Genomic DNA, 26,061 nt, shown 5'->3' with positions numbered 1-26,061 from the left:
ATTTGTGGCCCAAAGTACATGATATGACCGTTCTGGCCAGACAAAATAGTGATCATAATGCATTGGTTAAAGGGCTAATTGACATTCCTTATCTGACAAACTGTACTGGTAGAGTGGCCCTGCCCACAGCCACTACAAATAATGATAAGCAGTTTTAATGGTCTCTAGCTGCTATTTATGCCGAGGTAGTCTCAATTCTGCTTATTTGGAGAGATTCTGCTCTGATAATCCAAGAACTATAATTAGTTTCTCCCATCTCCTTAGTGGCCATTATGAGCTGTTTCTGTAAACAATGTCAAAGCGTCTACGTTAGACAGAATGACCCTCCCTGGTGTAATGGGAACTGTAAAGAGGCTAGAACCACTACAATCACTGTTGTGAAGATGGGGAATAGCACTATTATAACCGAGGTAAGAAGGGCATACAGCAAGATACAGTTAGACGCCAAGAAAAGATGTGAGGAAGACAACTGGTGCACCCTAGTTGAGGCATCTAGAATGAAAGATTATAAGTTATTCTGACACATATTAGCCAAAGGAGCAGTGCATATGGTAAAAAAAGAGGATTTTTTTATTCAACCGCATGTCTGGAAAGATCACTTTATGCAGTTGTACTCCAGGGAGGTAAGGGAAACGGACACCGAGATTACCAAGAATGGCCAAAATCAACCAATTGAAATAGAGGTATGGGAAGTAGTTATTTTTACATGGGAAGAAACTATTTCTTCAATTGATAGCTTTCAAAAGAGCAAAGTGCCAGGGCTGGGTAAAATACCTGGAGACATTTTCCGATTTGAGCCCACTATATGGGGATTTATACTTCATTCAATTTTTAATGCTAAAGCTTGTGGGGCGTGGGGGGGAAATCCCCTGCACATGGATGGGTGCCACAATTATCCCAAAATTTAAGAAAGGGGACAAAGGGGACCCCCTCCAATTATAGGCCGATTAGTCTTATAGACAATGCACAGAAAGTCTTTTGCAAATTGATCTTGAAACATTTACACACCTGGATTGAGGAAAATAATATTTTGTCACATCTGCAAGCAGGTTTCAGGGCATCCACAAGCACTCTAGACCAGGTGTTCCAATTCCTTTCGCTCATTTGGAAGGATGTTACTATTAGGAAGGGGCACCTTTACGTTGTGTTTGTGGATCTCAAACATGCCTTTGACTCCATAAATTGTACTAAACCATGGGTCGCTCTGAGGGATGTAGGGTTGCCCAAATGGTTTGTTACAACTCATAGTGTGTTTGCACCAAGATCACTATGCTCAAGTTCGGTGGAACTAAGGTGGCAAACTCATTGAGAAGATAAATGGGAGTCCGCCAAGGTTGTGTGTTAACCCCAACCCTGTTTACTTTATACATGATGGGGCTAATTAACGCATTGTTTGACTGAAGGGGCGACCCTCCCAAACTTGCGGGCAGACTAATTCCTTCACTCCTTTTTGCTGACGATATGCTGTTGATCGCAAAAGCACCAATGGGTATGCAGAATGTATTAAATTGGTTCGCAACAGCTTGTTTTGATTTTGGCCTTGAGATCAATTGCTCAAAAACTACAGTTACAGCTTTTAACCCCGATACCAAACACAGATAATGTCTACCCAGCAGGATCAATAAAGCTGGCTCACGAAGAGTCCATTAGGATATATTCAGCAAAATTGAGCTCACCATATTCTAGGACCAAAGCACAGAATCAGCCATGCGGCAGTCATAAACGCAACATAGTTTCATTTTCATTTTATTTATTTTTTGTATTTAAATTTTGAATCACTGTTATCATTTTTTGCTTTAGAAAAACACAATTAAAAAGTAATGTCTAATACACAATATTCATTCATTTTTCCTTTATTTCGATCAATTAGATCATAAAAGGTGACATCCAAATAATTTAACAGTACAATGATTATTACAAATCTGTCGACGATGATTAAAAAGGCTTTACAGTTTCCATCCTGGTGAACAAATCAAACAATAACAGAAGTTTACCTATCATACATCACAAGTTGGCTTTTTAAAATGACAGAGATTGTGTGCACTGTGTTTCAGTTAAAAATCAAGAATACATAAAAGAAATTTTAAAACTGGGCCGAGTCTATATCAGTGCATACAACAAGTACGAATGTGCCACATCACAGTTAAAAATGTGGCTACCGCAAACACAATTGGAGGCGATACGTCCGTTTTTAGTATTCTGTAGGCAGGCAAGTAGTGCCTGAACCCCAGATTTTTAAGTAGGGGAACAAGCCAATACTTTCTTGGTTTTTGATAAGCCTTACAGAAGAAGAATACATGCAAATCAGTTTCCTGTTGGTACGAGCATGCTGGACATAGCTCTGGGGTGGAGGGATGGGACCAGGTACTGCTAAATGCTTTAAGGGGGAGTGTGCTGTACCTCCACTGTAGAAATAGTTTTCCTGTCAGAGCAAGGCTAATTTTGTCACGGACAAGTTCCCGTTGATAGGAGTCTTTAGATTTAATAAATGAATGTGTTAGAGACCCCATGCATGAATTCTGTAATGATGATGTTATTTTAAATTCATAGTAGTCCTTTGATAAAGATTTACGGAAAACTCTGTTACAAGCGTTGGCTGGGTCCAGCCACAATTCCGGCCTTCCCAGACTCTCACATATCTTTTTTATATATTTCAGCCAGGGAATGTTCGTTAAATTTGATAGAGATAAAATCTCTTGCAACTCCATCATGTAGCTCATGAGTTCTGGGGTACTCCAGATTCGACGCCAGAAAGTTAGAGGTTTTAATCCCAGTTCTTCCTCAATGGTTCTTAAGCCCAGACCTAATCTGAGCGGCAGGAGTGGGGTGCATGGCAGTAAGGCCACCATCTGCCTAATGAATTTGTTCTCCGTGATTGTCAAATTTTGGGCAGGTATGTGCCCCCACAACTCCCCCCCCCCCCCCCATGTATAACTGCGCCCCGGGCCTGCATTTTGTAGATTTGGAGCACTGGGCCGAGGGGTTTGTGGGTTGATCTATTTACCATCCTTGAGATACCACCCGTTAACTGGGCTAATTTGATGTTAGCCTTTGTCCGATGTGTGTCCCAAGTCAAATTTTGATTGATAGTCACCCCTAGGTTTTCGAATGTGTTAACACTCTCTAGTCTCAGTGTGCCTATGGTGGGATTGGGGCGTGTTGAAAGAGGAGGACTAAGAATCATGTATTTAGTTTTCAGCGCATTGATCTCCAATCCGCGGTCGACAAAACCCATCCAAAACCTGTTGGATTCCCATCGGGGATTTAGACAGCAGCAGGGTGTCGTCCGCAAACATGATGGCGGGCACCCTGCTGCCGCTGAGATTTGGAGCATCAATGTCGGCTATCCTAGTCAGATGGTCGACTACCCCGTTGACAAAGAGGCAGAACTGGGTGGGTGCGAGCATGCAACCCTGCCTCACCCCCCTGTCAACGGGGAATCTTCCTGAGAGCATCCCGTTTCTACCACACCTGACCCGTGCGTAGTTATCTTGGTGCAGTCTTATCAAGATGTTCAGGATGTCCGAGGGGATACCCATCTCCGCCAGCACGGTCCATAATCAGGATCTTGGGACCAAATCGAAGGCGGCACGCAGGTCTACGAAGACCGTATAAAGGCTGCCTCCTTCGATTATGGCAGTTTTCATAAACAAAAGACTGAGTCGGAAAATCTGGTCTGTTGTTGAGATCTTCCTTCAAAAACCAGCCTGGTAGGGCGTGAGAATGGAGAACTCCTCAATCCAGTTTTGGAGGCGATCAAGTATCAGCCTACCAAAAAGTTTTTGGGACACATCAATGAGGCTGATGGGCCTGTAGTTGGCTGGAAGCAGAGGCGATCCCTTCTTAAATATAGGGACAATCTCTGCTCCCAGCCAAGTACAGGGCACCTCCATGCCCCTCAAGACGGCGTTAAAGATTGTCAACAGGTAGGGGGCCCAAATGTCCGGCTCCTGTTAGAAAATGTCGCCCGGGAGCCCGTCCAGGCCCGGCGCCTTTCCAGAGACCAGCCTTAGAATGGCCACCCGTACCTCAGCCTCTGTGAATAGATCCACCTCCAGCTGTGTTCCAGTGATTGGGAATACCTCGGTTGGGGCCCTATCACCGTCTATGTACAAGGCCTGGAAATGATCTTGCCAGACCTTGGCTGAAATGTTGGGCTCAATGGCGGGAGAAAGGTCCTCCGACCTGGCGTTCACTAGACGCCAGAATTTCCGAGAGTCCCTGACGGCTAGTGTGATGGTCAGGTTCTCCCATTTGTCATAGTCCCATTCAGCCTTAGCATGGGTAGTCAACGGCTTATAGTCCTTTCTCCTTTCCTGTATGAGTGTTCTGCTTTTACCCTCCTTAATGCTAATCAGTAGGTCACTTTTAGCCTTGCGACATGCAGCGTTATACCAGGTGGGTCGTTGTGGCCTTCCTACCCCAGTCCTTCCCATAGAAAAAAGAACTTCTGCCAGGGATTTAATAAGGTCCTCGTGTGCCAACCAGAGTTTTGTGTGCGCATCGCCAATGTTAAGGTGTTCCATTAGTGCGCATACCCTTTCAAGTATCGGGATGACACGGGCATACAGCCCCACGACCTTCTCTGGATTCGCTGCTAGCTTTTCCCACCTCACTCTCTGTCTGTTGTTTGCCAAGGACAACCCCATGTCGGGCACGTCTAAAACAGCCCCATTTGCTATGTCTGTACCAGGGAGGGAATATTCTAGTTCTAGCGCGTTATGGTCGCTATCCTCCCTGGGTATTACCCTGAAGTCCTCAATGTGCGACCAGGAAGACAGTTGAATAAAGATGTAGTCCAGTCTTGACTCCCTTCCCACTTTATTAAATGTACATTTTGGGGGAATGTCAGACTTCGTACGTCCATTACAGGGCCTAATGCCATGATTAAGGGTTAGAGTGGTAATCTGTACTGCAAGGGGTGTCCAAGCTCTGGGGAGGGGGGCCGCTGTGGGGGGAACTCACCACAATGCATCCTCCTCCAGTGGTATTCCATCTGCTAATCCTGGAAGAGGCTCGAAGTGGGAGTTTAAATCACCTCCTACCAGGAATGGAGTTCCATGTGGGAGATCGCCCAAGAGGGCGGAAAGTTCCTCGATGGTGCTCGATTCCCTGGTTACATTCACCGGCCTGGAATAGACATTTACCAGTGCCAATTTACTGGAATTTGTCCATTCCGGAATGACACATTGGATGTCATCCGAATCTGTGGGGTGGGATGCTGCTTTACAACCTAGGTGTGTAGCCACCCAAATTGCAAGGCCCCCAGATGGCCTCCCCTTGCCGCCCCATCTCGCAAGTATGGAAAATACCGCAAAACCTGGGCGGATGTGTTCCTCTCGAGCCCAGGTTTCTTGGAACAGGCAAATATCTTTGCTACCCACAAATGAACTCCAGTCCGGGCATTCAAGCTTGTTTCCGATACCGGCCACATTCCAAGAAAGTATCTTTAAAGGATGCGGTCCTGCATTGAGTGCGGGAAATGCGGGAATCCTCTTGTCTTGAGGGCTAAGCGGGGGTATTATGGTTTCGGCCTCGTCCCCTCTAGTGCCTGGCAGTTCCCTGTGGATGGGCGAGAACCCCATTAGCGGGTGTTGGCCTTCCTGATCTTTGTGCTGTTCAGCACAAGTTGGAATCCCTGTGGTTCGATCAGTGGGGTCGTTTAATAGACTAAAATTACCATCCTGGTCACCCCTGGTTCGCTCCTGTCCCACCCCCGCCGCTTCGGAGAGTGTCAATCGATCATATCCATGCAGCTAAACCTGTTATATGTGTTGAACTGGGCAGGCTGTCTGTCTATGTGACGGTAGGAATCTCCTCTCTCCCAACCTCCCCAACCACCTCGCCTAGGCACTGTCTCCCATCCCTCCTCATCGAACAGATTTGTCCTAGGTGGATAAAAGAAGGAAAGAGGTAAGGATTGGATGGAAGTCCCCTGGTCAGGATGTGGCCAGCCACAAATGTAGGATACAGTCCTGGGATCCCTAAAGTTAATCACGGCACAGTCCCCATTGATTGATTTCCTTGAGTTGCCAACCCAGGGGACTCTTCTTGCCATGAGAACCTCACTCACTATTCCTTGGGGGAGGGGTCGATTTAAAGAAAGCCAATTGGCCACCTTGTTCTTAAGAGAGGTGGCCGATTCGATGGATTCCGGTTTTAGCTCCGGTATGCCCGCCAATATGACTACATAAGGTCCGGCCTCTAGGGGAAGACTCAGGGGCCTAAATCTTTGTGTCGTGACTGGGGCTCTTGGAATGGCTAGGGTGTTAGACCCCGGGTGGGTCGGTTTGGGCACTCCCTCAGTTAGGTGAGGAATTGTATGGTGGGCAATGAGCGACTCGCGCTGGGTGGTTTTTGACAGCTGTCTAGCATCCTTCACTGGTGGAACTAGTGTACCCTTCGTGTTCTTAGGCTCCGCCCCGCCCCTGACAGCCTTGTTCTCAACTTTGAGGGCATCTGCTAGTTGGACCATTGATTTTTCTATGATCGATAGCCTAGCCTCAATCTTTATTAGGCGGGCTTCTAAAGGGCTGAGGAGAGACTTTAGAAGAGCAGCAATCTTAGTAATGGAGATGTCGCCTCCTTCGGTCAGGCTAGAATTAAGGTTTGCGTGCTCCATTGCCTGCAAGGGTGAATCCACTATAGATGTCGGTAAAGCATTCTCAGGTAGTGTGGGTGCAGATTTACCAATTTCTACTGAGTCAGCCTCCAGTAAGGGATTAAGCTTGGGAGCTTTAGCCTTGCGGCTACCAGGATTTTGGGTCGCTCTTTTCCTTTTTCGGTATTGCTCCTTCCCTAACTCCCTGTTTTAAGCGAGTGTCTCTAGTTTTGGGACTTTCAATGTTAACAATGAGGGGGGGGCTAGATTGTGTGAGGCTCTGAGGTGGAGTAGATGGGTGTGGTAGATTGTTAAAAGAAATCGAAATGTCTACGTCTGACATAGCCGCTACCCCACTGTTCCCAGTAACCCCTGAGCCAAGTGGCATATGATCAAGTTCTTTAACAGGAGTCCTTGCTTGAGCTATAGTTCCCATGGAAGATCTTCTTACCCACTCGATTTCCTGGGAAATGCGTCGTTCCAGAACTGTGATTTCGTCAATCAGGAGGGCGCCTGCTTTAACAAAGTAGTTGTCCAAGGTGCCAGTAGGAGCTCTTCCGGCGAGGGCACTTTTACTCCTAGTTTCTCTGGGTGACCTGGTCCTTTCACTACAACCAGAAATCTTGTTAAAAGATGCAGGAGAAGAGCCAAGGCGGGTGGCCCGGTCCGGTCTCGCCCGTGCTCGAACGGCCTCAAATGGCCTCAAACGGCCCACCCTTTGCCCGGGCTTAGCCCGGTGATCGCCCGCGCGCGTTCTGCGTTCGCGGAATAGGAGGGGCTTAAATAGCGTTGGCCGTTACGGGAAGAGGACCAGCTGCGGCTGATGATACGCCGCACTGCAGTCTGGTCCTCGCAGTCCCGCGATGCGCCTATTGCTGGACAAGCGCCTCGTCCTGGGTCAGCGCTCTCCCCCCACACAGCACCAAGGTCTTCCAGACGAGCGGCCCCCGCAGAGCCGGGGCCGCGAGAGGTGAAAAGAAAGGGGCAAAGTCTTTAAGAAAAGTCTCCCCGAGTTTAGCAGCACCAATTGGCCATCAGCAGTGGAGGGTGTTATATCCTGGCGTTGGGCGTGACGGGAAGAGGACCAGCTGCGGCTGATGATACGCCGCACTGCAGTCTGGTCCTCGCAGTCCCGCGATGCGCCTCTTGCTGGACAAGCGCCTCGTCCTGGGTCAGCGCTCTCCCCCACACACAGCACCAAGGTCTTCCAGACGAGCGGCTCCCGCGGAGCGGGGGCCGCGAGAGGTGAAAAGAAAGGGGCAAAGTCTTTAAGAAAAGTCTCCCCGAGTTTAGCAGCACAATAAACTTTCATAAAATCTCTAAACTAGCCCCTATCACCAAGCTACTCATACATTCAAAGTCAATCATTCAATAAACGAACACATACACGAACAACATTTTGAACTTCCTGAGGAATGTATTGGCCGCACTATTATTTGCCGCATGGCTGATTCTGTGCTTTGGTCCTAGAATATGGTGAGCTCAATTTTGCTTAATATATCCTAATGGACTCTTAGTGAGGAATGTATGACGTTACAACTCATGCTTTTACCACGCATGCTGTTACAACGCAGGTTTTACTACGCATACCATTACAACGCATTACACTTGGGGGTGCTGGATAGTGAATAGTTTAATTTACTATTCCAACTCCAGTCCCCGTGGATAGTAGGGAAGGTGTTGGGTAGTAAATTAAACGTATTCCCTATCCTAGAGCGCCCCCCAGTGTAATGCGTTGTAATGGTATGCGTAGTAAAACCTGCGTTGTAACAGCACTGCGTGGTAAAAGTTGCGTTGTAATGGTTGTAAACCCTTAGTGAGCCAGCTTTATTGATCCTGCTGGGTAGACATTATCTGTGTTTGATTTGCTTTTTCTCCCCTATATCAGTATCGGGGGGCCCCTTCTTGTATTGGTTATTTTAACCCCCATACATCTTTCAACTGGAAGCTGAGGCTAGGCTCAAATATCCTCGAACAAGTCAAAGTTTTTGATTATCTAGTGGTTAGACTGACTAGCAATTTGAAATGGTCTGACCAAATCCAAAAGAGTAGTTTTGTCCTTCAGCACGTACACACCGCAGTTGTTAAAGAAACCCAATTGATCTGTTTACTACCTCATTTCTCCTGCGATTAAAATACATCGAGTTAGAGAGCAGGGAGCTGTTCTCTATGGTGCTGAGTTGTGGGGCATGGAATGGATGTAGAGTTTAGAACTGGTGGAATATAAATGTATGAGATCATTATTAAACTTTCCAATAAATACACCACTACTGCTTGCTCGGCTAGATCTTGGGCTAAAGAGTATCACCCACATCGCTGCACTAAAGGTTTGAGTGTTTTGGGTTAGAGTATGGACCAGTAAAACTCAGATTCCAGTTAAAGAAGCCATAGCTGATGTACAAATCCTTGATAACTCAGTTGGACGAGTGACGTGGTTCAGGGAGGTCAGGCATTGGCTGTCTACATGCGGGCTGATGGACCTGTGGGATGATCCCAAATCCCTGACGAAAGAAGCGGTACCTCTTTTTAAAAGCAAAGTTTTGGAATTTCATTCAGGAGTTCTGTTTTAATGCCATAGCACCAGTCTCTTTAACTGAAAGGTTCCTAGATTTTAAATCTGTATGGATGAGATTGCACATGCATGTGGAGGTTCACTTTATTTACAATTTAGGAATGGAACTCTGCCCTTGAACTTCAGCAGAAGTAAATGGAAGCATGCTACTGTAACTCCATTGTGTCTCATGTGTAGTCTCAGCCCTGAATCTGTAGATAATTTTAGTTTTTTTGTCCCATCTATGCACAGGTTAGGAAAAGTGGATAATTCCGGTATGTCATCTTTTATCTTTCACACGACCAGTTGAAGCTCTGGGAGTGCTAAGATCCAACACTACAAAATGGCCAGTGTTTACATTAACAAGATACTTGCTCTATGCCTGGCGCAATAGGATTAAGATCTTAACCATTACTAAGTAATATGGTCTCAACACGAGTGCTCCCAGGAGTAGCTTTTCTAGAAACAATATTATAACCTGAGTTAAACATAATATATTTTTTGGAGAGATTAAAGTCCTTGTGACATGTTCTTAATCCCAGGGATGTATTTATCTAAGAGAATGGATATACGAGAAACTGGATAAATCAGTGCCAATTTGGCAGCCAGGTTCTATTGGGATTGTGTTTTCTTTCATTGCTGATGATTATATGTTTATATACTATGCTTATTTTATAAAATTGTGATCTTTTTATGATGTTTATTTTTTATCATTGTATGATGTATGTTTAAGGAAGAGTATTGTGTATATTGAAATGTGAAGTATCATTAATTAGTCGAATAAAGTTATTACTACTACTACTGAATTTCTGATTGAGATTTTCAACCGCAAAGGTTTACCTAATGCTATTCTGACTGATAATGACCCTGAGTTTGTATCGGTGGACATGGAGGAATTTTTAGAAAGGAAAGGTATGAAGCACAGGAAGTATTCACTGTACCATGCTGAAGGGAATGGTACAATTGAGAAATTCAATAGAAATGTAATAGGGCAATTAAAGAATGTATTCAACTGGAGGCAAATTCAGGAAGATGTTGAAAGGAAGGGTTGAAGACGTTTTTATTTGCCTATAGGTTTTTGCAACATGCCACCACAAGTGAGGTCCCTTTTGAATTATTCAGGGTGAGGAAGGCAAATACAGTTTTTTCCCCAGGTTGGCTGTACTGGGGAAAAAATAAACGTGTCTTGGGAGTTGTTTAAAGATGGTGGTGGAAAAGAAAGTTTGTGTGTGGAAAAGAATAAGCTGACGTTTGACATTTGTAAGGGTGTGAAAGATCTGGATGTGTCTATGGGGGATTTGGTGTTGATAAAAAACCTACTGTCCTTGAAATGCGAGTTTAAATTCATGGGACCCCAGAGAATTGTCAAACTTTTCAAAAAGTGCTGTTAAGGTGGAAGATGGGGGAATCTGGAATCTTAACAGAATTGGAAAGTACAAGGAAATAATTTGGTGTGATGGGTCTACGGTGATGTAGTCCATTGAGTAGTGAATATCTTTGTATACGTTTATGATGTTACTTTTCTCTGGTTCCTTTCTTTTCTCATTTGATTTGCTTCTGGGATTTATCTTATTTGTATTTTTATATAAATGTGTATAGAAGCGAGGTGTGTGGTATCTAGTAAAAGTTGTGGGGTATTTAGGTACGCTGTATTACAATAGGTTGTATAGGGTATTTAACATATGAATATCTAATAAGTAAATTGATTTCATCAATAAAAGGCAACATTACAGATTCAGCTTTACTCTTATGCATTACATGGACTTTGCATAACTTAAGTTTCTGTGTGAACTTAAAAAGATCAATTTCAGTGTCCACGAAATTCAGGGGTTTATTTGGGCAAAAAGATAAACCCAAGCCTAGTACATCTGTCTCAGTCTTATTGAGTGTTCTGGAAAAAAGATTAATTACCGTGAGTTAGTTCTTCATAACCAATATTGTTTCTTCTGTCCACGCCTCTGTGTTTGCATGGCGCTTGCATTGCTTTTTTCTCCATCTCCAATATTTGTATTTTTGGTTTTTATTCCTCGACCTTTTCTCTGTTGCCTTTGTTTGGGTAATTTTTTATGTTCAAAGTAGTTTGTATTCCTCTAAAAAAGTAATCTTCCTGCCTTTACTGGATCTTTACAAATCGATAGAGTCCCCTTCAAAGCTTTAGTCCATATAAAGATCATCCACCCTTTTTTCCATTGATTGTAATGTCTTGAGTACTTGAAGCCCGTCTTTTGGCAAATTGTTTTGCAAGTGTCACATATGTCCTGATTCAAATTTTCATTGTTTGCTCATTATTATTTCTTTTTTTAAATTACCAAGACGTTCCTCCATTGTTTTCAGGGCAGTTGTTATGGTCTAATCGAGGATTCATGTACTGATCTCTTTTAATAGCTATCCATGTTCCTCCCACACCTATTTGATTAGAATCTTGATCATACCAAAATAACATTTGTTTGAGTTCTCCACTAATAGTCGAGGATTAGGATTGCACATTGTAGGTATAGTAATAAGTCTCAGTTGCCTAAGAACACGTCCCACATCCACATACCTTTGTAGCAATTTGCCTTCCTATCATTTGACATGATAATTTCTGTTTGACCATCAACAGTGGATTTGTCTGATCAATAGATGCAGGGGCATCAACAGAGACATATGCATATGACAAAATCAAAGGTGGAATTGACTTTATTCATAGGTTTGGTAATTTCATCTTATCATACGTTGAAAAAAAACTCGGAAATTCACTGAAAAACACAGAGACAATGCAGTTATGGTTGTGAACCAAAACTAAAAAACACTGAAATTCACTAGCTATAATTTACTGAGCTAACTATAATTTGCCCGCCCGTCACGCACTGCTTATGACCTCACATATTGCTTCAATCATGACATGTTAAATGACATCATTGATGACATCACTGATAACACCGTAGTTATCTGCAGCATAGAGTTACTGAGTGTACACGCCTGGGTCTCTAGCATGGAAATAGTGCAAGCCCTGGTGGCAAGTATGACTCTGCTTGTTAAAAGCTACCTGTTGAGCCTTATACTGTGTTATTTACATGTCATGAGTAATGTAATACTGAGATCTTAAGCAGTGCATGGCAGCAGTGCAAGTTATAGTTAGCTCAGTAAACTATAACTGAGAAATTTAAGATTTTGTTTGTTTTTGAACTTTAGCTTTTATTTTATTTCAACACCTAAAATAACATCACTTTAGCCTTTGATTTTGTTCTGTGAATGAATGTGTGTGTGTGTGTACATATTTGCCCTTTAGAGTAAAATAGATGCACTTACACCTTATGGAATTAACGTGCTAATGTGAGAGGCATGTCATGGAATTGAAGAGCGTGTTAGAGTGAAGATGATAAATCACAGACTAGCAGGAAGCCTTCACATATAAAAGAAAGATAATACAATTTATAAGCCTAGACTAATGCTATAACACTAAATGTAGGATATGTTCCTTGGGTTGGAAATTCATCACAGGAAGGACTGATTTATGGACAACACCCAAGAATATATTCTAAAATAAAATGTGTAGTCTTTACAGAAACTCCATTCTATATTAGGTGAACACCTATTTGGAATGGAGCAAAAATATTTTTTAATATGCCTTAATTATCCCTCCTGAAGAAGGCTAAATAATTTTACATCAGCTGAAAGACAGAGGTAATGGTCAACAAGATGACCTTTCCAGTGGTTATTCCAGAAGTTATTCATGTGTGGAAGGAAGATACTGAATGACATTAATTGTGACTATACTGAAAAATAAAAGATATAATGACTTTGGTTTGTTGAAACATGTTCACTGCTATATAGTAGAAGAATGTGGGTATGCCTGTGATTTGGATAACATGATAATGTTATTCATAATATTTATAACTATCCAAATATTTTCAAAGCTGCGAGGTGTATTCACTTAAGACACTAGGTTGGTGTATTGCATCAATTAATAATCAAGAAAAATCTTTTAATAATAGAACAGTAAAATGTTTTAATTACAGCGTTACTTTTAGATAAAGCCCAGTTATTGATAGGCAGTACTGAACATGGCTCTCTTCATAGGAGAGGCATCAGTTGTAAATATACTAGGGCGTGAGCCTCAATACTTCCTGCCCCACCACCTATAGGCCAACCCATCAGAAATATGATGCATTCAAAAGAAAGGCATTAACATTTTTGTCTGGGATGGCACTGCTTTCACACCATCTTTAAAGCTTAGCCTGTCTTTGCAACTTCATGGTACTGATCATATAAAAGTCAAGATAATAAGAGTGAAAGCTCAAGATAACTATTAATCCAGTGTTACTATTTCCTATTTCAGTTATCCATGTTAAACAGCTACTAATATATAATAGTTTCATTTATTTCAGCTATTATTAATCATTTTTTCAGTGCTAATTTGAAAGCTCCTCAATCACCTATTATAAAACTAACAATAATTTGTTAGAAATGGAACTGCGATTATAAACTGTACTCAATTCATGAGATATTTACTCGATGGAGTTTAAGATTTTATTTTTTTATTTTCAATGTTAATTCTTTAATTGCATATATTGATTATATCAAATAAGTTGACATGTATGTTTAAAGGTTTATTCAGTGATGATTGTTTTTGTAAGTTAATTGTCCAACAACTTGCAGTGCATTTATTTCTGTGCATTTTGTGACATGCTATCATTTGTCCAGGTGTCAAATGTAACCATCTACTTTCCAAGGTAAGCCTAAAGTAAGTAACAATACAATGAAAATGAGATTACAATTGGTCATTATTTTTCATCTCAACTATCACAGTCTGTTTAATAGTCTTTAGAAATGACGGTTCATATATTATGTAAGTTATGATGACATTACTCATCTATTGGGTACTGCATTGATCTGTTTGATACAAATGCCATTGTTAATAAATGTATATAAAACCTCAACCTCAATTAGGACATTCAGATACAATTCCAATAACATAATGTCCCTCCCCGATTCAAGTCTTCCAGCAGTATCTTTAGTAGTACAACAGATTATTTTCAAAAGATTTGTTCTGAAATTTCAGAAGAATGTATCAATTCTTGTTTTAAAGAAAGCATGAAATTTCTTGAACATCATTCAACTCGCATGGTTGTAGCATTTAATATACCAATCCAACTTGATCCACATTATGATAATAGATTATTTATATTGCCTCTCTCCTTGGGTAGTTGATTTAATACCTGCAGGATCTGGAAATTAATTGGTTTCAAGCGGTAGGAACATTTTATAAATTGTTTCTTCAAGTTTGATTAATACTTATTTGCACAGATATTACTGTCTTGCTTATTCCAGCAAACTTTGATACTTTTTTTTTGTTTTGTGACATAGCCCACACTGATATTTCACTTCACATACCCAATATTTGTTAGTCCATTTTGCAAAATGGATGACCTATTGTAATAACCTTTATGATATTGCTACAACTAATAGTATGCTGTGGTAAAGTTGAGTCTAATTCCTGTGTGAAGGTAAAAGGTTTTTGCAGCTAAACACTGGCACTGTACTCCATCACAATGTTGGAGGCAGGGCAGCTCTCATCTTTAGCGACCCAATAACATTCCCTGACTTCCCTTAACAAAGAACATCCATTCAAGGGATAACACAACAGTTTCCACACACTGTCAGGGCATGCCACCTTCAGTGGACCCATTATTGCCAGCTCCCATGGCAGGGATTAAGGTACTCTCACATAGGATAGAAAGATTTTACTTACCAGGTTCCTTCACAGACTCTGCACCACAGCCATGATGACAGGGTCCAGACCCTGCCATGAAAATGCCAGCAAACATTGCTAGAAAGAAGGGCGGAGCTTGACCATAGAGGGGGTAGAGACGTCCTTCAGAAAAAACTTGGAGAACCATTAAGTGGGAAAAAAAGGAAAGAGACAAAGTTCTGCTTTTTGAATATAGCCAAAAGAGAAAATGGATGGGGTTTGGAGGTGAAAATCTCTGGAGACTGTCTCCTGTATAAAGCGCTCAATATGTCCAGTCCACAGGAAGGAGCTAGGCAGATCAGAGGTGAGCTAACAGTCTCTTTTCATCTTTTCAGTCGAATGAAGTTTTGAAAGCAGGAATCTAAAATACCTTGATTATGAGAAAGTGATTCTCAAGGACATATGTAGGAAGAAGCTGCACAAATCAAAAAAGAGCGGAACAATCAATTTTCTGCGTTTCAGGATTCATGGTACCTTGAATCTGTCTACCAGTAGAACTGAAATTGTATTCATAGAGGACTGAATTTCCTGGAAAACAAACATTTGTACACTGAAAAAATAAAGGTTAAAGTGAATTTAGGGTTAGCTCTGGCTATCAGACTCTAACGTACATATGTCGTAAGCAGTGCAATACATGTATGGTTAGTGTACCAAAATATAACGGGTGAATTTCACTAGTTCTTAGGTTATATGCATTTTTCATAGACCACATCTAACTATTGTCTGCAACGAGCCTGCCTTTAGCTGTGCACAGAATGGATTAGCTGCAGGGCAGTGCGCAGTGGAGATTGGCTGCAGGGCTTGACCTTTGGCTAAGCCCAGCATCCAGTCCACTGCAGGTTGCCAACGACCACTGCGCATGGCTTTTCACTGTGACCAACCCGAAATTCATGGGAGGCCAAATGTGCTGAACATAGCCTCTGGCTGTGCACAGCATCAGTTAGCTGCAGGGCCTGGCCTTTAGATAGATATGTGCCCAAACCACTGTAGGCAGCCACCCCATTCCCTGCACATTGGGGTTGGTCTCAGAGCCTAGCCTTTGGGCAGGCTTTTTCTTTTCATTTTTAAAGTGTTTTAAGGGTTCATGGAATCCTCACTGACTTTTGCACCCTTGTTTGATCTTTTGTGGGGTCAGCGGACCTGATTCCTTGTCAGCAAGCCCATGAAAAGTCCAACACAGGCACATGAAGGGTGCAGTTTGTTCGTACTCCCTGACCCTGAAGTTTACCATGAGTTTATTGCCCTAGGCCATGAAGCTAGCCTGGGTTCATGGAGACAGCACCAGCAAAATACGTCTATCTTGAAACTTATTTTGAATCAATTAAAAATTGAGAATGGTCTCCAGATCTACTCCAGCTAAAACTGGGTACAGTCAGTATAAGTTCACTTTCTGGTGTAAGCGCTCTAGTTGGAACATAGGGGATATCGGCTTTGAAATGAAGGCTGGACCGAACTGAGTTGATGGGCTGGTGAATCAGACAGAGGTAGCGCCATTCCTGTCGGGAATGACGTCCTCAGTTGCACACTGCACAATAAATGTCCTTTATACTTCGTACTTTCAAGTGGAAAGTTTATTAAATCATTCAATTATTTCTTTCCATCATTGTTTTTCAAAATTTAATTTGTTCAAATATCCAAATTATAATTGGCCCAATGCATTTCGGGCATTATGCCCTTCGTCAGGGGCGTTAATTCACTGTCAAAGAAAATAAGTACAACTGTCATATATTCATTGATGCACTTCGTTAGCTTTCAAAGTGAGATATTATTGCAAAAAACTTTTTGTGTCCATGTGCGGTCTGTGAACCCGAATAACTCCGCAAACGTTTTGACCTGACTCAGCCTTTATTTTTAAAAATCAGGTATGTTTGTAATCACCATATCGGAAAATTCAATATGGCACGCACATTGAATGTATTATTCTAAGAATCCAATATACGCTTTTTCAGGTTGAATTTGAGTTCCTATCCAAAAGGACAGTATAAAGTGCTCTAAAAGTGGACAGTCTTGGGAGGTATGATTTTTGCTTAATTAATGATGAAATACGATGCGTTCTACGAACGAAGAAACAATTGTGTACATTATCAGTTTGTTTTTCGATTTCACAAAATGTCGTTAATGTTTTAGTATATTTACGTGCCATGAAGCCTCATGTAACACAAATTCAAAATGTTTGTGAAAATATGGACACAAAAAGTTTTTTGCAATAATATCTCAGTTTGAAAGCTAACGAAGTGCATCAATGAATATATGACAGTTGTGCTTATTTTCTTTGACAGTGAATTAACCCCGCTGACGAAGGGCATAATGCCCGAAATGCATTGGGCCAATTATAATTTGGATATTTGAACAAATGACATTTTGAAAAACAATGATTGAAAAAAATAATTGAATGATTTAATAAACTCTCCACTTGAAAGTACGAAGTATAAAGGAAATTTATTGTGCAGTGTGCAACTGAGGATGTCATTCCCGACAGGAATGGCGCTATCATATGTACATTAAGCCTCCAAGGTTCAGAAGGAGGAACTCATTTAGCACCTAACTACATTGAAAATTAACATTTTACAACAAAAACAAGCACGAGTGCGACGGTTCACTGTTCTATCCTGCTTGAATCAGACAGAGGGCCTGATTTAGAGTTTGGCAGACAGGGTACTCATTAAAAGTGCCATAGTAACCTGCTTCCCACAACTTCAGTCCGCTAACTCCATTCAAAGTTGGCGGACAATCACTGTTCCAACGGCAGTACTCCCACTGGATCTGCTGTCAGAAAACTTACTCCAAGGGGACAACAGAGTACTGACCAATGGAGTAAGGACATCCGATTGCCTGCTCTATTTAGAGCAGTGTGTGTGCAGTCCTATTTTTTCTGTCTCTCACCACCAGGGAATGCCTGGTGGTCATGAACTGATGATAACCCAAAAGTAATGAACCTCCCAAATCCTTAGAGAAAACCCCAAGGGCATCAGGGCCAATATTTATTTGATTTTCAAATACAAACTCCCACTATGGAAGTTTAAAAAACAAATAAGTTTGGTATACAGCTGCCAAAAGAAACAGTAGCCATGCACCAAACTTTTAGTGCCTTTGCAGGAGCTATCATGGCAGCGGCTTCTGTGAACACACAGAAATCTAAACTGAACCACTGGTGCTCTCTAAATATTCCAGTCCTCTGTCTCTCAGGATGGCAGATGTAATGTCCTCTAATGGGCAGAAATTAAACTGCACCATCTAAGTAATGTCCAAAGATTCTTAAAATGTAACTGTTCCTTAACTGAAAACCACTGAAGTGCTTGATGTGCCGCAAAGGTATGATCCCAATGCCCAAGGCCAGAGACAAGAACACAGGCTCCCACACTAGAGGAATGGTTTAATGAGGACTGGAAGAGGAATGTTTTCAACAGAGGTCTGAGTTGCAGAAACCCTTCTGCCAATACCTTCTGGATCTGGGTGTCAAAGACAAGGCCTGCCTCAAATTTAACTGGAAGGTTTCAGACAGATGGTACTGGACCTGGCAGAGAGCCCAGCTGTTGGTGGCCAAAGGACAGCTGCCCATCCGGAGTGATTATTCCTAGCACAAAGATCTCTGTTTTGTCTCCATTCAGTTTTAGGTGACAGGTGGACATCTACATTGAACATTTACATTGAACGGCCTCCAGCCAAGTTAAAAAGTGACCTTGTGGTACTGGTTGAAACTTTTATCAAACAGTGGATAAGATATGTATCATAAGCATAGAAATAGCTCTGAAAATCAAAGACATCAATAGCTTTCATAATAGTTGAACATAGTAGTTAAAGAGAAAGGAGAAAAAGACAGAACCCTGAGGCATTCACTCCACTGCTTCGTTTGACAGCAGAGGGTAGGAAGTGTAGCAAACACTTTGGTTCTAATTGTTAAGAACTATCAAAACCATGTCAAACCAATTAAATGGAGACAGTCTGTTAGGATTTCATGTTAGTCCATATCAGTAGGGGTAGAGACATTGAGCAACAGCAGACACTGCCTGTTCACCTTCATCCTTGCTGATAAGTTTTACTAAGAACCATTAGCTTAGCAGACTTTGTACTGTGCCAGGGGAAAAAAGGTGCCTATGTTACCTCTTGGAACTCTGGTTCTGAAAGTGCTATAACAGCCACCTTGCCAGATATCTTTCCATTACTTTTGAAATGGCTGATAATAGAGTAATAGGGCAATACATTTATGTATCTGTTGGATCAAGATTGTATTTCTTGGCACAGTGCCACTTTTTCAGCAAAAAGAACATTGCCAGAAACCAGGAATTGGTTGATCAAATGGTAGATGTGCTCACCCTTGCACAGAAACCAAAGCTGGAAAAATGAATGTCAGATATGGATCATCTGAGAATCTTTGTTTGGCTCAAAAGTACAATACATGTATGGTTAGTGTACTAAAATATAACGGGTGAATTTCACTAGTTCTTAGGTTATATGCATTTTTCATAGGTTTGTATATTGAGCATACCAAGGACCACCGAATGAACGATCAGCTTTTCATTGGATTAACTGGAGAAAAGAAGGACAAAGCAGCCTCTGGTAGGCTTGACTGCTCCCTCTACCACAGCTAAGTCTGTGACAACTGCGTTGGCATGCGGAGTGCCTGTCCTTGACATCTGCAAATCCGCTATGTGGGCATTGCTCTATACGTTCACAAAGCACTATTGTCTGGACACTCAGGTCCATTGAGATGGCCATTTTGCCTGCTCTCTCTTAGAGGCATTTTTGGTTTAAGCCAGTTTGCGGTCATTCCTCCGGGGAGATTATTGCTGTGTTATCGATTCTAAGGTATTGAATATGCAGTTAGAAGTCTTTTACCAAAGAATAGCTTACTTACCTTCGGTAACACCTCTTCTGGTAGAAACTCTATCTAATTGCATATTCCTTACCAACCCTCCCTTCCTCCATGCTTTGCCAACTGGACTCCTTCCTCTGGAAGGTCCTTCTTCAGTTCAGCACACTGGTCACAACCATTCTGACGTGGCACTGCGTCTGGGCATGGAAAAAAAAACTAACAGCACACTGTGGTGTGCATATGTAGGCATCGCACATGTCAGATCTGATGTGGACAATGTTGACCGTTGGCACCACCTACTGGTGAACATCGGTATGGCTCAAGATTTTGCAGTTCCAGTCTGATGGCTGCAGAATATTCTAAGGTAAAGAATCTGCAGTTAGATAGTGGAGAAGTGTGGCTCAATGGTTAGAGCGGCAGACCCTGATGCAGAGGTCTAGCCCGGGACCAGGGTTCAATTCCCGCCTCGGCGGGTCTTGGGCTCAATTTTCTCGGACCTGATAATTCTCGCCTCGGTGCCTATTCTAATCATGGGTCCCACTCTGCAACTCTGGGCAATAGCTTGCTTAATCTCCACAACGGCCCCAACAACGCCAGGGCTGCCTGGCTTCACCTTGGGGGTGCCCAGGAGTGGGCACTTCACAGGGAAAAGCCAGGAAGGGTTCCACAGCGGTATTCATACAAGCGCCGAGATACCCTAGCTGGGGTCGATTCGTGCGCTATACAAGTACACCACATTTATATTTATAGAGTCTCTACCAGAAAATACTTTACTGAAAGTAGTCAACTTCTTCTCTGTGTCTACAGGTGTGTGTTTGTTTGCACCCTCCCTAACTGTTATGATTTTGTTGATACATTGGGAGGTTGTGTTAATACATGTAGAGTCCTAGAGGGGGGTGTTGTGGGCTTTGTAGATTGTTCAATCTAGTTAGGTTCTCTGGAGCAATTTAGTGCTGTAAACCTTGATATCATGAAGGAGGATTTGGCACTGCACATAGTTTTAAGACTTCCTGGCAATTTATGTTTAAAAATGTTCGCAGAAGTAAGGGATTTTCTTTATCTCCTAGCAGAAGTTATTATGTTTTTCTTTGCATCTTGATAGCTTGTCATTGTACCAGTTTGAGGTTTTCTTGGAATTTTTCAGTTTAGAGGTGGGAGGAGGTCGTTTTTTCATGATGGTGGAGATTGTATCATCATATTGTTCTGCCATTTTGGAGAGTCAGCGCAGTACTCTGGTAGTTTGATCTAGTGGACCAAGGAGTCTAGGGCTTTTTTGTTGATGTGTTTAAAGTCTCTTGGGTTTATCATTCCAACTTCTAGTTTAACACGTAGACAGAGTGTTGAGGTAAATATTTTGAGGTATAAAAAATATATATATATATATTTTAAAGGAATGAGCAAATGGTAAAATCCATTTCAAAAGGATTTGAGAGTTGTATCAGGTTTTTTTTTTACTTTATAAAAGTCCGATCCAAGTAGGAACCCTAATTGTTGCGGAGGAGGAGGTGCAATGTTAAAGCAAGTTGTTGACAGGTGGGAAGTATTTGAAGACGAATGTGTGGTGCTCTTTTCCCAGTGGAGTTTGAAATTGCTTAGACAAATCTGGTTACAAGAAGAGATAAGTTAACTCATGCTGTAATCAAGGAAGTCCTGTTTAGTGCCTAATGAGCTGAATAGGATCTTAAGTCGCAGGGGTTTAGAATGATGTATTTGTCATTTTCACTGAGAGGCGCAGTGAGGTCATACCAAAAGTACACAAATTCAGAGTGTAAATAAAGTAAAACAGTGTATTTTGTTAATTAAAAATAACTAGAAATGAAAAAATATTTGGATTTCTTTGAAAAATAGAAAATAAAGCACAAAATTGAGTGCTTAGTAACAAGATTGATAGTGCTGCAGCATATTTTGTAAATGTGCAGGGAATGAGCAATGAAGCAAAAATAGCAATGTTGAAACAATTTGACTTTTTACTAAATTCCTAATGATGTTGACGACTTGCATTGGCAGATCACTTTAAATATAGCTTCTTTTAAGGCTCTTTAAGTTATGTTGCCACAAATAATTGTCTTTTGCATTATCGGTGTCCTGTTGTAAGGCAGAGTGAAACTGTTTCATTTTTATTACAGAAATGTCTGACATTCAATCCATCCAAACGAATATCAGCTTATTGTGCTTTGTCCCACACCTACTTTGGTGATCTGCAAAAATGCAAAGAAAATTTGGAATTACACCTACCAGGCCAGCAGGATTCATCAGAGACTCAAACCTCAGGTCATGGAGACTTTGATTCCGGGACAACAAAATGACAATGTGGATATAATTCACAGACCACTTAAGGACATCAGTTTTTGGTCACTGAACGACTCTTCTACAAGCTTCTGCCGCTTGGACCAAGAAAACCCTGTTTACTTTCATGAAATCAATGGAAAACCAGCTTGATCTCTGTTTTTGTTAGATTATTTTTAAGTATCTGGAAGTTTCCAGCTGAAGCGAAGCTGCTGACCATGTATGCTGCCATTTCCTCTCAGAACCTCAAATACTGCCAGTAAGGAAAAATATGATTACATTTCTTTATACCACCAAAAAGGTACAATAGCTGCTGGAGCCCAACTGGGTGCATTGATCTGGAATTGTATTGTTTGCCTGTGGTGTGGAGCAGTACTGTTTAAAAGACAGCCTCAATATGAACTTTCAAACAACGCTATCTCATAGTCAGATAACAAATAATGTATTCATTGATTACTTGTTGTAACACTCAATATTTTGCTTGTGTCGGTAACAGGTAGGATGGCTTAAGCTAAATATGCTTCGCCTCAATCTGTAGCAGAGATATTCTGTTCATGGATGGTTCATTGTGTTTGCAGTTTAACCTGCAAAACCATACAAAAATTATTACAGGATGATAACATCCATTCATTGAAGAGGAAGCAATTGATATATTGTCCACTACTGCAATATCTATCCACTCAAACTCTGAGTGGATAAATTGACATTTCAGGTGGATATAGCAAAAACCATCAGTGTAATTTTGATAAGAAATATATTTGTTGGTATAAAGTTTATTAATGTACCTGGGACAAAATATATGCTAAATAACAGCTATTTTTATTACAATGCTGACTAATTGAATTACCAGTATGAATGTACTGTACATGCCTCTGTAAGGCGACATGTAGTGATATCTTTGGGAGGTGCTTTGGAACATGGGATTACGTTGTATGATTTTACCAGAACAACACACTCCGGTCATATATGAAATGCAATGGTCTACTTCTTGTAGTTGCTATTTTGTTTCCTTTGTTGGCAGTACTTTAAAGGGACACATACATTCAGGTTTTGAGTGTCTGCGCCTCTTCAGTTTGAAGGGGAGAGGACCAGCACTTCCCAGCAGGGGTGCAGTACTCCTAATGGGAGAATACCAGCCCTTCACAGGAGCCAACAAGTACCCTGGGGTAGTGAGTTCTTGTGCTTCTACATTTCCGTTTCAAGCATTCCATGTACGAGCTAGCTGTGGAGGAGAAACATATGCTAAAATGTGAGCCCCATCTGTACAGTTCAGAGTTGGATATTTTACAGTAGAACTTTTCACTGAACTCTTTATACCTTTTTTGTTCATTCCATTTAATTGTGCCATGTCAGAATAGATAACGAGCTGTAAGTATGCAAACAAAAAAGACTGTGCCCCTTGCAATGTGTTGGTGCCATTGAGTAGATCTTAATGGCATATTTGAATATACTGCTGAACAATCAGAATACGTTAGACCTGTACACATGAACCAAACCAAAAAATGATGTGCCTCTTACTACAGCTTGAAAATGGTTTACAAAATACACAGAGGATACCTGAATAGCTAAATCAATTTGGTGAACATTTTTTCTTCTTTTTAAAAAAAAAATCAATAGCATATATGATTGAGAGATTTCATCAATATATATATATATATATATATATATATATATATATATATATATATATACATACAGTTAGTGAGCACCACACATTAAATATAGGTACAAATAAAACACAAGAAGATAAATGACCGACTACAAAGCAGTTAAACAGCACACCATGAAAATTACAGAAGAATGTTCACATAACAAACATCCACAACAGAAAAAATCATGAGGTTCTAAAAAGCATTACTTATTGTAATAACAGTTATAATGCAGTAATGATAATGCTACTATAATGTTTATTGAAATGAACGGACATAAGTCTGCCGACGCGTGTTTTGGAAGTTACAATTCGATGTCAACAACCTTCATCAGGGCGCTGTCTGTTTTTGTACGTCGGTGGCAACCAGCCATCTACTCAGAACAGAATCAGTAGAACTATGCACATGGCAAGGGGCTCACAACAATCTTCACAACAACTGGCCAGAAATATGAAACTCATTGCATAAATAAACTAGATATAGCAGCCTAGGGCGATAAAGAAGAAGAACCACCCACGTGCGAGAGTATAACGAGAGTCCAATCGTTCCAATGGGGTGTATATATATATTAGCAACCAAAGAAGTGACCCCCTGTAAAGGAAGACTGAAAAAAGGGAAACAGATGTGATAAAAAATGGCAACACAGTGATAGCAAGCTGTGCTTGGCTGTAGTCTAGAGACATTATGAGAGATGAAAGTAAACCATCACAAATGGCATCTCCATTCGTCCGATGATGAGAAAAATACACTGATTAGAGTATTATATAATCACTTGAGGTTGCAGTGTGAAACATTGCAGTAAATAATGCTAAATTGGTCTCACATAGGTAGGTTATTACCTATGTTTTCACACTGTTACTCACTTGACACTCTGAAGTTTTGGTTGGACACTAATTGTTGTAGGAAGCTGTGTGGCCTAGTGTGCTTCTAACAATGTTCAGTGACTTTAAAGAATGATTTGTGTACCTTGCAAATCATCATCAATGGCATGCATGAAGAGGTTCAGATACGGTCCATAGTCAGTGGTAACTGGTGAGCAAATTCTGGGGTCTAAATACGTGCCCTGAAGTGCATTGGGGCAAGTGATGGAAGCAACATGTCTTGTCATCCCCTTTCCCCTTCTTCTGGGGCTTCTTTCACATAAATATTTTTTAAACTTTATTTCGTTTGGTGATTTTATAGTACAGTGGTCCAGTAAAGGGGGTCATTATTTCTCATAACAAACTTTTCCAAAGTGTTACTCTTTAAATGTTGCAATACTCATGGTTGCCAGGAAATCTAATCCTGTTTAGGGGTGTTTGGAGATCACCCGCTAGGATGGGTGCAAATAGTAGAATTATCAAGGCATTTCTTTAGGAAGCCATTCATTTATAAACCAGTTCAAATAATCAAGAGTGGCCATTAGATATGTCCTGCTTTTTGAAGATATATACCAAATCTTTTTCACATTTACCTTCCATTACTGCCATGTTCCCACCCTGCCCTTTAAGTAGATGCTCACTCAGATAGTCTGTGAGCATCTGTTTGAAAGGTCAGGATAGAAAATTGCATATTTCACAGACTAGACAGATTTCACAGGCTCAGAAAGCTGACACACTTCTTAGTTCAGAACAGCCTTTCAGATTGACAGTAGATGTATACACTCTTCATGTTACACGAGTAATCCAGGCCCAAGCCTCAGATTGCATCATTATGATACTAATGTTATATTAATTTAAATCACAAAATGCCTCGTCCAGCTATAAAAAAAAACTTACAGCGAGTGCCTCTGGTTCGGCACCAAAGTAAGTATGCCATAATATTATCAGTACATGCCCTGAATTTAGGATTAATTATCTCTCAAACATCAGATTTAAATATAACTGGGTTTTGAAATCGTTTTTGCTACAAACACCACCATGTATTTTTATAACAAATTGGCATATTAGGTTGTTAAATAAATACATTTTATGTTTTGTAAACAATAAACTTCAGCGAGACAGTTTCTTAAACTATACTTATCTTGCCCCCAACTAGCCAGAATTGTTAAATATTTTTCCCTCAAACATCACCTTGCATTCTCTTAAAATATGTTAGCCTTCCCCTCAAATATGAGCTTTTCATTTTTGGGAAATAAATATGCTTACCACAAACTTCATGTTATCGTTTCCTTAAAATATACTAATTTGGTGCAAAATACCACTTTTTAAATTTTTGGTAGAGTGACCATTTTCCCATAAATATAATCTTTCCACAATTAATAAATGTAAGAATTCTACTTTTAGTAAATTTTCTAGCTGAGTCCCCAAAAATTAGCTTGTCATTTTCATCCAGTATTTACAAGTACTTCTACTTTTCCTTCTGGTTAGATACTGTCTTAGGTTCCCATGTACCTGTAAGTTGACCCATGTCTAATCATCCGATGCCAGGAGCAGCTTCATATGCCCA

General features: G+C 41.0%; 1 protein-coding gene across 3 annotated transcripts in view; it reads left to right on the top strand.

The window, feature by feature from the left end:
- CDK6 (cyclin dependent kinase 6) overlaps positions 1-23,606 on the top strand; it is a 598,055-nt gene extending 574,449 nt beyond the window's left edge. For 2 of the 3 annotated variants that reach the window (XM_078664405.1, XM_078664406.1), the window contains exon 8: positions 21,826-23,606. In XM_078664405.1, the coding sequence (XP_078520531.1) occupies positions 21,826-22,005 (180 nt within the window). In that variant the 3' untranslated portion in view covers positions 22,006-23,606. The remainder of the gene's footprint in view (positions 1-21,825) is intronic. The other variant, XM_078664407.1, reaches the window with a different exon arrangement.
- The last annotated feature ends 2,455 nt before the right edge of the window (positions 23,607-26,061 follow it).

The sequence above is a fragment of the Lissotriton helveticus genome, chromosome 10 (assembly GCF_964261635.1).
Source record: "Lissotriton helveticus chromosome 10, aLisHel1.1, whole genome shotgun sequence".
NCBI lineage: Eukaryota > Metazoa > Chordata > Amphibia > Caudata > Salamandridae > Lissotriton > Lissotriton helveticus.
This window is presented reverse-complemented; position numbering and strand designations above follow the sequence as displayed.